This window comes from Brachionichthys hirsutus, chromosome 3 (genome assembly GCF_040956055.1).
Source record: "Brachionichthys hirsutus isolate HB-005 chromosome 3, CSIRO-AGI_Bhir_v1, whole genome shotgun sequence".
NCBI classification, from domain to species: domain Eukaryota; kingdom Metazoa; phylum Chordata; class Actinopteri; order Lophiiformes; family Brachionichthyidae; genus Brachionichthys; species Brachionichthys hirsutus.
In genome coordinates, this window is record NC_090899.1 from 8,779,653 (window position 1) to 8,791,996 (window position 12,344).

At 42.0% G+C, this 12,344-nt stretch overlaps 1 protein-coding gene across 1 annotated transcript; it reads left to right on the forward strand.

Annotated features, from left to right (window-relative positions):
* Positions 1-2,078, forward strand: LOC137917799 (endothelin-2). Its single transcript, XM_068760534.1, has 5 exons — positions 1-100; positions 727-883; positions 1,081-1,191; positions 1,841-1,903; positions 2,003-2,078. Exons 1-5 carry the CDS (start codon positions 1-3, stop codon positions 2,076-2,078), a joined length of 507 nt encoding a protein of 168 aa, XP_068616635.1.
* Positions 2,079-12,344: the final 10,266 nt, after the last annotated feature.

Here is a 12,344-nt window from a genome sequence, read left to right on the forward strand (position 1 = left end):
ATGGCTGATACAGAGCAGAGCTTCATCCATCTGCTATCAGCGATGTCTCCTAACACCAGTCTTCTTTTTATCATCACTCTGTTTGCTTCTGTACAGGATGGTGAGTAATTAAAAATATGTATATATATATTTAGAAGAAATATTTTTTTATATACTTGTTTTAGTCGAATGTGCATGACATCCTCATATCAGTCTAAGTAACATCTCAGCTATGCTTAAAGAGAGGATGTTAAAAAGTGCTTTGTCTTGCCTTAATGTTTTGTTCACTGTGTAGACTCTTATAAATACAGTGTGTGTACAGGATCTAGCTCAGTCAGTTCCATATATGACGGTGCCTATGCAAGCTTTTGTAATACCAGAAGAAGAGAATGCATGATAGGACCTTTTTTATAACACCAGCATTGCTCATTTTATACCAATAAGAATTTTGCTGCTATTGCATTTTCCTGTATTTAATGTAGGTTTTCATTACTTAGCATGAAATGGGCTCAGGAATAAGACAAGTCTGATCACTGTGGAAAAATAGGACGAGATTTGTCGAAAAAGCTGAGGAATCTGTGGGGAAATCTTTATGAGACTTTTCATGTTCTCACAAATAATTTGTATTTATGACATCTTAATGATGTAGTATATCTAGTTGTATGAGAGCAACCAACCGGGAGTGACTGATAGCTGGGTTGACTGGACCATATCTCTGTTACTGAATAGCTCATTGTCTTGACGTAGGTTTGGGTCTTCCGGTGCTGGAACAGCTGGAGGTGGAGGCCACTGACGGTTTGCCTCCACACAGAGAGAGGACCAAACGCTGTTCCTGCAGCACCCCACATGACTCTGAGTGCCACTACTTCTGCCATCTGGACATCATCTGGGTCAATACGCCCAGGTGAGCATTAGAACACAGACACAAATCGGTTTAGCTACACGTGAAAGGAGTGGTCAGTGCATTATCACATCGAGACCAGGAGCAACAGAATAAACACATGCAACTGTTATCATTACATAATTAAAGGCGTAGTGCCCATGTAGTATCAAAGAGCAAAGTCTTATCAAGATGGCACCGTGTCTCTCTGTCCCCTGCAGTAAGACAACGGTTTATGGGCTCGGCAGTGCCATGTCCCGACGCCGAAGGGCCACTTCTCGCTGCACTTGTGCCAGCACTGATGATCGACCCTGCACCAACTTTTGCCACAGGTGAGTCAGTGCCTGAGCAGCTATCCATTAAAGTTTCTGTTTCTGTTAAAGGCTGCTTATTTTGTGAAGGTCAAGAACAAGGAGTGGTAAGCTGAACACTCTTTTCCATGTCATGCTATCTTTAGTGTGAATGTGCTGTTACATAAATACTGCTCGATAGCAAATAATATGGCTAAGGCCTGCGGGAGGAGAATAATCTCCCATTGGTACGCAAACATTTATTTACTTTTTTGTCTGAGACCAAAGAAGGGAGACATGTAGGAGTTTGGAAGCAGCTGTACAATAAATTGGGAATATTTTCCCAGAACTTACAAACAAACAATGTCACCATTTAGAATCACAGAAGACTGTGATTGACATGTCAGGACAGGGAACATAAGTTGTGAGTGGCAAAGCCTCGTAGTGCACCTGAAGTTATAGTGCGCTATTTTCTTGTAACACATTACGTTTAGTGAGCTTGTAAAGATAAGGTTTTTCAGGTTATCAAGAATATAAAAGAAAAAAAAAATGCTGATTTTTTTTTTTTATTATCTCGGAGTTCTTTAACTACAGCAATATCAATAAAACATTGAACACGACAAACTGCAATGTCAGAGTAAGAGTGAGTCTTTATTTCAAAGCTAACTATGCTGTTCTGCATTTGGTACAGCCCCGGAATTATGACTCGAAAAGCATCTGCAGAGAGACGTCGGCTCAACATACTCAGCATAAGGTAAGCTTTCAAAAGAAAAGCCTGTAAAACTACAGTAGTCAGAAATTAAGCTGTATTTTGATCATGTTTTAAAATATCTTCCTGGTTTTTATCCTTCAGAGCTGTAGCCAGCAGGGCCAAGAGAGTTCTAGATGAAAATGTTTTGGACCAGAACAAGGGGAAGAATGCTCGCTAAAAATATAGCATCTGTTGATGCATGGAGAGAGAGAGAGAGAGAGAGAGCGAGAGAGAGAGCGCGAAAGAGAGCAGCTGAACAAATGACACTCTTCTGACAGTGAGAAGAGAGACAAAGGGCCGCTGAAAGAACCGCCGCAAGAAGAGCTCCACAAAGACGTCTGTTTGTGCCCCGGGGAAAGAGCATGGAAAACATGGCAGAGCTCTGCAAACATGTCATGAAGACAGAGTTGGGTGATCAGCATGGAGACGAGCTGTGACGGAACAGAGAAATGCTGTGGCCGTGTTTGACTGTGTAAGAATAGTTGTTTCCGTGCTGCTGGACAGACAAGCCAGGCCAGCGCTGACAGAGATGGATATTACAAGGACAGAAACATGCATACGTACATGTACATGTACTGTATGACATGTATATGATATATATATATGTATTTAGTCACTATTTTATGAAATACCTGTATTTTCTTTCTTTAATGAATCAACAGATAATTAATTTACAACATGACTTTGACTGAAAAAATTGTAAACTTTTTTTAAATTCTGTATCAAAGATTATCGTGTGAAATGCTCATCTCCTCGTCGGTTTAATGTCTTATTGTCTGATTTATTAGATTCTTTGTTTGCTGTAGGAAAGGGAAGCCTGCAAATAAAGTCGTTACTGGAAAGCATGTAAGAAGATCTGAGGCAAAGTGTTCCATGTATGACAAGCAAAAACCGCTCTGATTCCAAAAGGAGACCTGCAGTGCATGAAAGGTGCAGGAAGGCAAGGCTCACATCAATGATAAGCTCACTTGCTATTCAAAGGCAGCACTGCAGCCTGTCATTCTAAGGATCTGTGGACAGAATGCACGAACGGTAACTTTGTTGAGGGAGTGAGAAAACAAAAACAAAAAAAAGCCCTGTAACCCCCTTTTTCTGCTTGTACTGTAAATACTGGCTATCCATACCTGCAAGAAGAAGTCCGACAGGGGCTGGAACCAAAGAACACTGTCAAGAGACAATTAATCTGCCGTCTAATCGGTAAAGCGACGGAAATCTGACCTGCATTTCTGTCTGATCAAATAATGGCTCAAGAAGCTTTAGGAGGAGGTTTTCCTGCTTTCGTTCCTGTCATGTTTCTTCTTGACGTTTTTCGGGAGAAAGCCTCTTCAGCCGGTCATTACCAGCCACATTTATGTCTCAGCTTTGCACCTTTGTTTAAAGGGAAAGTTCGCCTCATCATAAAAAAACACAGGTTGATTTGGCCCTCCGGGCATGAGTCACCCTTCTCCCTGTCGGCAGGAGTCTAACTTTGCATACAGAAAGTGCTGAGGATCTTGTAGGAGGCCCTCTGCCTTCTGATTGGCTCTCACTTTGACATGGCCCAAATCATTCAGGTCAATGCCAACAATCTTCCTGCAAAGGCAAACAATGTTTCTCAGCATATTTTGTTATCAACGCTAAGGTTACCAAGCCAACAGATTGTTTCAAAAGTAAAGATTGGCTCAATAAAATGCAAATAAAGCATTTTAAAACAGGATTTAAAACTTTAAATCCTCCCATTTCCTCTAGAAAAAACAGGCTTTGTACAGCTGGCAAAACTACACCAATAAGGTGGGCTCTGAAAGTAGCAACTTTAAGTATTTATCAATGCATAATATCACATGTACACTATTTATCAATTAAATAGTTATTTGTGTCCAACCCAACAAAACAAGAAACTTTTTTTTTTTTAAATGTCGGTCCAGAGAGCAACAAGAAATTTCAAGAAATCACAGGTCGGGTCAAATCACGGGGAATCATGCCTGTTAACCAGGGATTTAAGATATGGCAAGACATTTTATTTAAGTTCAGGCAGTGAGAGGCTGTAAAGCGATAATGATTATAAGAAAAAATCAATAATTAACTGATGACAAGTCATAATCAAATAGACTTTCACTGCGTCAGCTGGCCTTTGATAAGCCAGGTTGCAGCAGAACTCTCTCCATGGTGCTGGAGCAGGAGAGACGTTTGAGTAAGTGCCTTTGGGTGTGTAGTTGTTCAGGGCTTTATGGAAGGGTTGGGGTGAGGAAGGTGAAAGGTTATGGAGGAATCATCTTTTATGCTTCAATATTTAAACTCTTGAAACACTTCTGTATGTTCAGTACATTTGAGCAGTAGTTTTGTTTTTCTCCGGAGACACTTGTTTGGAGGGAAAGCACTTAGCGTCATTCAATAATGCTTTCCTAGCAAAGCTGTGCAATGAATTGCACTTGCTGTCTTCCTGAGAAGAAGACAAATGGTCTTTTATTGACAACAGCAGAAGAAATAAATGCCCGCCTAACTACATATCAGTGACAACTCATAGTTAAGACCTCACGTCCAGGTAGATTCCCATTTCAGCTTTGTCATCTGAGAGGCTGCAGGCTTCAAAGTTCTGCAGGGTAACATGATGCTGTTCTACATTTTGTTAGAAACATGGTGTCCCACAAAAAACTGCATGTACAGTTTTTCGCCACAACTGATGTAACTATTGTGTCCACTTCAGCCAACTTTCAGCTCCAAAACAGGAAGTTCCTCTCCCCAGACAAACAAATGTTTTCCGTTTGTCATGGAGAGGTTCCTCTCTTTGCTTTTGTCTGAAGACATTTCCCATAACTCTCTTAGCATCAACATTATGTCACCATAGTGTCGATCTCTATATGTCGTAGCTCTTAATGCTGTAAAAGAAAACACGGTTGGTTCTTTTTAAAAAAAAGTTATTTTTAAATCCTTTATTAAAATAAATTTCATGCTTTCATCAATACTTGCTTGTTTGGAAGCGAAGGACGAACTGCACAGCAGAGATTTTGTCACACTATAGAAGTGAATTTCTGATTTCTGAATTCTATTTTAGGAGGAGGAGGTCCTATTGTGTATGCCGTCCATTGTCCAGTGTTTTCCTGCCATAGAAAATCAAAGCATCTGTTATGCAGCCAGTCCATTGTGAATATAAGATAGAATTCCACTGTCATGTGAAAACAGCACTGAATAGATATTCTTCCACTTTGCTAAGTGGCCAAAATGAGATAAAAGTCTGTTGTTTTTTTTCCTAATTTGACTAGACTATGTCATAATAAGACATGTGATTCAAGAAGAAGTCTTGGTACGTTTTCCGCAAAAAAATCCAATAGCAACAAATGACGATTAATTCTCCCAATGTCTCATTATGAATGAATGACAATGAGATATTCTGTTGAACAATCCTCAGGGAGTGAGCGGTCAAATATTCCACCACTGTTCCCCAAGAATGTACAGTGAAGCAACCGCTCAGCATTTCGGCCGCCCACGCACACAAACTGTTGCTGCTGGCTTCCAATGGAGGGGGTTCCAAAAAGACTGCCAGTGGGATCCTGTACTCAAAAACATAACCCCAGCTAAAAAACTGTGTATTTTACCCTCTACTGTGCATTGCAATGATTCTTTACCACCAACGGACATGAGCGTGTTGCTCTAATTGGACCCAGACATCTGCCGGCTCACGTCACCGTACTGTGCGACACTGTGTGGTACCTTGTTGTTTTTCAGTCTTACACACCATAGCACTGGGCAAAGTGCAAAGGTTCACCTTGAGGGATCTGGCTAGTGAAGGAACTATCCTTTATCAATCATTCGCTTAATGAGGTGTTGTTGAAGAATTTGGCCACATTCCCCTCATCATTATTGATTCCACTGAAAGTCCTTCAATCCCAAATCATTGATTAGATTATCAGTTCTATCAGTTTTACACTTTGCATTAGCAATATAATTAATACAAAGCAAAATATGTGTTGCTTTATTTATGTGGTTGAAAGTATGTGGTATTGTATTGTTTATTTGATGGCAAGGATATTTTTTCATGGAAAAATTTGAATAAAATGAGTGACAGTGAAATAATGTGACACATTCTAATCTTTGTATGACACATGAACGTTGACTGCGCTACAGCGTCATGCTAAATACTGTATACCATACTCAAAGTTCATATCTGATTTTTAATCAGAACTTATCTCCAGTTTCATCAGGTGTTGCATCCACAGTCATAAAAATAACTAAACTAACTAAAGTTTAACATGCAATATGACATCAAAAAAGATTGCAGCAGTTTATCTCAAACGATCATATAAATGAACCAGGAAATATCTGGATAATTTAAACATATTGGTGTTGCATGTTGCAGCTGCTCCTGCTGCTGTGTAATCTAATAATCTTATCACCGTTCATAATAAAAAAATAAAATAAAAACAAGGACATCAAAGCCTTATAAACGTTTTAATTAGTTTGGGTTTTTCCCTGGTAGCTCCAAAGTGTTCCTTTGTGTTTTGGCTGTGATTCTTTTTAGGGCTGAACCTGCTCTCTGACGTCAGGGTGCTGTCTCTCTAGTTGGCCGGTAGATGGCGTCTGTCAATTAGTCTCACATAATATCGTATATATGGCATGCCGTTCAGGTATGGCATGCCATAATATATAATGTGAAATAATGTGTGTATATACCTGACATCTGCACCTCAGCACCGGCTGCACTGAATTACGTATGGTAGTAGTATAAGTACTGCTTTTCCATTTAATGTTACATTTAGTGGATGATTCTCTGACACGTGAGGAAAGTGATGGTATACAACAGTGACTCTTTGCCTTAGGAGTCCATCTGTCTGTCTCTACAAGTCAGTGCAATTAACCAACACATGGACACGGCTGAACCGCTGACACTAATCACTTGTGATCCATCCCCAGTGGTGAAACAGTAATTTAGTCTTTTATAGGGCACGAAGCATTTTCCCTGCATGTTCCTCTAGACCGCCATCTGAGATCACAGCATGCAAGTACCTTAATTAAGTAAAGTATCAAACAATAAAGGGCTCTTATACAGAATGGCTCATTTCACAATAGCATGTGTTGTGGCTTATAGTGTGTGTTTACACACCATCAACTTTATTTTTTATGTCGACTTTAGAGAACTGACACTATAAATGTATAAATATATAGAATATATAACGTCTACCGGCAAGGTCCTGCACTTTGACATGAATCGGCTTATAATGTTACTAAATTATGGACAGAGATGCGCTACAATATGTTTGTTTTTCTTAATTTGGCTTATTAGAATGTGATTCACCGACCCGGAGTTACTATTTTGTTATAGTCGTAAATTATCGAGCAAACTTTATTAGCACTGTTTCACTGTGCACGCATTAATTTATGGGTATAAGTTCACACATCACTGTGGGGATGCGCGGACGAACGCTCCTCCACTCACACCAAACCCATCCCAATCTGAAATCAATGCGACGCAAGGCCTGCTGGGTACTGGAGTCTTCACGGCACAAAGAAGAGCCCGGTTCGCAACGCCCACCGAGGCGCCGCAGCCTCCACCGAGAACTACCGCTACCGAGATGCTCGGGACGGTTTCCGGTGCGTGAAGCACCGGGGATCTACATCTGGAAGAGGGGAACCGTGAGGTATGGAAACGATCGTTTGCTCTTTTAAACTCGTTTCACAGGAAGATGCGGGGGGCGCAGGCAGCGTGACCGCCGTGCCCCCCCCCCCTAACCCCCCGGGGATCAAAGACTAAGTTCTGGGGAGATTTCTTTGTGGCCAATAACTCGAGTTGCTTCCAACTTAGTCGATACAAAGGCGGCCAGAAGTCACGGACAGAAGTGCGTGACTCCGGTGGAAACGTTCTCGCATTGTGCGTTCCCTAAAGGGTAACGTTTCAGTCTGAGTCCACTGACGCCGCTTCTCCATCCGAGACTCCATTTCCGACTGATGTCGAACGCACAACAAAGGATGCGTGTGATCCTCCGTCGGTGTGTGCGCCGAGTGCGTGTGTCGTCAGATGACAGTCGGGGGGGGGGGGGGGGGCTGCACCGTTATGTCCAGCACGACGCATCCTGAATTTCATGCCCAGAGAATCGATGCGTTGCTTTGTCTGCAGGCGTTATTAATTAATTTTTCAAATTAATTAGTTCATTAATTTGAAAAAAAGAGTAAAGCGCCAACGCAATTAATTGTAGCTGCATTCTGTAAGCACGTGATAGCTATTTGAAAGAATACAAATGTAATCTGTTTCAGAGTAATAATTATCGTAATTATTTAAACGGTGCCTCATTATCCCATTTAACGGGTTGATAAATGGGTTTTGATTCAAGCCATATTTTTCATGTGCCTGTGGAAAACAAGTTATAATGTCACACACAAGTTACACGCTACACGTACTGCATATAAAACAATTGTATTTTGTGCAAGTAATCCAGGAATGTATGGTAATTTATTTGTGTTTTATTTTGAAAGCACTATCCGGAAGTCGTCGTGGCTGCGGCGGAGGGCTCGAGCCTTTCTCGAGTCCACTGGCGCGAGATCCGCTCGCGGCGCAGACGCGCAGCTCGGTACAGAAACACGGACACTTTCTCCTCCTCTGCTGGGAGTTCCGGATCTTTGATCTCCGATGCGTTCCAGGCGATAGACCGAGCCCACCTCTGAGGTAATTTAAAACACGCAGCATGAAAGGAACGCTCAAAGGATGAGTCTAATCTCGGCGATGCAACTAGAAATCAGCATCTAATTAGAGCGCGGGTTGCTCGGGCTAAGATGGAAGACGCGTTCCACCTGCTAGGGGGAGAAGGGAGCCGAACAAACCCCCTTTTGTTCACAAAACGTTTTTAATCTAATTTATTCGTTGTATTGTTGATCAAGAAGAATGTCTATTTTTTATTTTTTCCTTCTGGGACTGAAATATTGGAGCAGTATTTCAGATAAGTTTCAGTTCGAGAACATTAAAAAAAACATAAAGAACGTGTTTATTATTGTATTAATGTGTATTTATTATGTTGTACATGTTCGAATATTATTAATTTATAAATGCCGACCATGTAGAAGCCTGGCTTGCTGCAGTAACATGCTTTTAGTTTCATCTGCCCCTGAAGTTGATGCGCCCTTCCCAGGAAAACAAAATAAATGCTGCCTCATGGTTTATCTTTGAGCGCTTTCCACTTCCCATTGGAAGTCCTCCCTGCTCTAATGGACACTTAGGAGGCAGCCAAGGCGTTCGAGATGTCAGCTGAGTGTGATTGATTCGGTTTTGGGCCACAGATTAGCCTGATGTGTGCCTGCGATTCCGCCTGAGCTCTGGGCTGAACGTCTCTCCTCTGCTCTCACCCTTCCATCAGGCGGTCAGCCCGAGCGGGAAGCGGAGGGTTGCATGAAATACCGCGACACGTGAAGGTGGAGAATGCAAGCAGGTTGATCAAAGGCGAGGAGCGGTTCGGTTCCCCGTAAAGTGGGCCGCCGGTCCCTGCGGTTGTTGCTGCTTTTTCTGGGCCAGGCTCACCTGGCCTGGATTGAGAACAGACGCCCTCGTCCATCCGCGCTGGAGACGGGCGTGGAAACCGCTGGGAGGGTCCGGGCGCAGAGACACGCCGGTTCTCCGAGTAGCCACTTCTTTATTTCTTCACATTTACGGAGTACGAACTCTGTAAATATGCTTCCGTTTTCTCCACTTGCCTAATCGATCGGTCGTTCACCATCTTTTTTTAAAGTGAGTCGCTCGTCAGGACGTCAGATTTGGACACAGGTCCCCGTGGGGTGTGCGAGTTTCCTCCTTGGTGTTTGGCAGGTTTTTGAGCGCGTTGCTATTTAAAGAAGGCAAACTCCAGCAGCTGCTGCTGCTTCCACTCGCACCGTGATTGAATCGGAGCTAGAGGAGGGCGGTGTTCTGGGGCGTGCGGGCTCCACAGAAGATGATACAGTTGTGACTTCTGGTCCGTCTTTTGCTGCGGGACGGAAGCTGGGAAGGGCGTGTAATCCCAGCTGGTCGTCTGGGGTGAAGCCGTCGTCCCCGGTGATGTGGGTTTGATGGAGTTAGTCCTGATTACATGGAGTAGTAAACACAATGACAGTAGGAGAGTCGTGATAAAAGTGTTGGGGGAGTGTTTTGACTAATCTATTCACTCCTCTTGGAATATTTATTGCCCCGTCTTTGTCATAAATTAGTTGTGTGCCTCATGTCCTCTTCAATCTGTTTGCTGATCGTTGTGAAGCGAAAAATATCTTCGATGATGGCGACTGGAAGGAGGTGTCGTCGTGACAGATTGGTATGTTGTGAACACGGAGAGGCTTAAGAACTCAGGCAGGAAGTGGGCCGTCAACGTTGTTGTTGTTTTTTTAATCGATGCGTTCTGAGAACGACTGAGAGTGACCGAGGCAGTGAATCAGTTGATGCTGGAGTTTTATTTTTGGGGGGGGGGTCTGTGATGCATAACATATGAAAGCTGGACGCTGCCTCGAATCACCTCCGACTTTAAACCACCAAAGATATTATGTCCGTTTGCTCTGTCGTGGAGAAAAAGGCATCTTCCTCCTCTCGGCGGCGCGAGGGTTCTCGTGTCGGTTTGCGTCTCCACTGCGTAAATGACGGTACTTTAAACCCAACTGCTGTACTATTCGATGTTTGGGTTTGCATTTCTCAGGCTTCTTCTTTTGTTGGGGAAGTTCACGTTTGAAGCTACCAGTAAACTGGCCTGGAAGAGGAAGAGAGAAGCCCAACATAATGATATCTCTGTGTCGTAGGAAGCTGGTTCCTGGGTCTCCTTGTCTGATTTGTGCCCGATTGGTGGACAGTGATCACCGATTACATTAACAGCCTCGTCTATAATCAGTCTATAATAGAATGACGAAATATGTGTATTCTCTCATTTAATCAAATATCAGTTTAAAGCAGGACTGCTTGATGCTGCAAATGGTGATTATTTTTAATATTCGTTAAGATAAGATCCTCAAATCAGATTTGTATTCATTAATTTGCTTGATTGCCCTGCAGGAAAAAATCCCTTCTCTGTCTTCATATCTGTGGAGCAGTTTTTGTTTTCATTCCAGTCAACACATAATTAATTTAATTTGAGATGTATAACAAAGAAAAGCATAACATTTTATTTTTTTACGAACCTGATGAGCACAGATGGTCGTGTTATTGATTATGTAACATTTTCTTAAAAATATGACATCTATAATTGAGTTTCTCTGATGTAACACCAGACGTGTGTCTCCTACCAAGTAATGCTTAGATTTCTTCTGTTCACAAAGAGTTCCTTGTGGATGTTCCTAAACTGAAAAGTTTCAACTTTGACCCATTATGCTCAACAATGTATTTAGATTTGTAGTTTTGTTATGTGTTCCAGTGGTTCCTAATGCTGAGTGTGTGCAAGGAAAACAGATTTTAACAGCACCATCAGGGTGACGCTGTAATCTTCCAGTCTGTGACGATGTTCTGCTGCGGTTTTGTGTTTTTAGACACTCTGGTCTTTTTTATCTGCTTTAAAGGTCATTTGTTGTCGTTTCCTGTCTTTCTTTGTGCTTTTTATTGTCCTCCAAAGACAACATGTTTCCAACAGATCTGCTCATGATGGCTACACTAAAAATAAATAGCAACATGTTGTTCCTGTGGCTCTGACACCTAAACGCAGAACTGCAGCTCCGGGTACAGCGTGAGCGCTGGGCTAAAGATCTTGTTTTATCCCTTAAGCACAGTATGTACTAGAAACGCGCTCTGAGAGCACAAAGATAATAATAATAATAGTAATCCAGTCATATATTGTATTTAGATATTCCTGCATCCAGATGGTGATCTGGATCATCATCAAAAGGTTCTAGATTGTTCTTGGTATCTTTATACACCAACCATGAAAAGTAAAAGTGAATCAGAGTTGATGTGTATTTTTTACTGATTTTTGAAACCATAAATGTAGTTTTCAATGTTAAAATGTAATATTTTTTCCCTGACCTCATTCTTGATCCGCTCCAGAAGGCGTTTTGCATATAGGACCCCCTAATAGTGCATATAGGACCCCTTTTTGTTTTTTAAAAGCCTCCATTATGAATGTAAAAATCCAGATTTCCTTGTATCCAGACGGTATCGCTCTCAAATTGCATCTCTGTGATAACGTTTGATGTTGTCTTCCTTTTGTGGTTTATTTTTAGACTCTGTAGTTTGTTCCATCCACGGTGGAAATCTGAACGTAGATAATAAAAAGGCCATGCACCTTTATGACGCCTGCATCTTCACCACTTGGTATTTGTGATCTAACCATCTTTGCGTTTCTTTGTCAAAGGGGGCGAGATGGGTGATCCTGCCATCTGTAGAATGCTGGAGACCTGAAAACATACTGCTACTGAGGACCTCAGCCACCCCCGCCCCCACCCCCACCCCATCCATGACTTGCAGTAGTGTATGTATTAACCGTTTTATAATTTGACAAATTAAAAATGACTGATGCTAAGGTCGCTGATATCCCAAAGT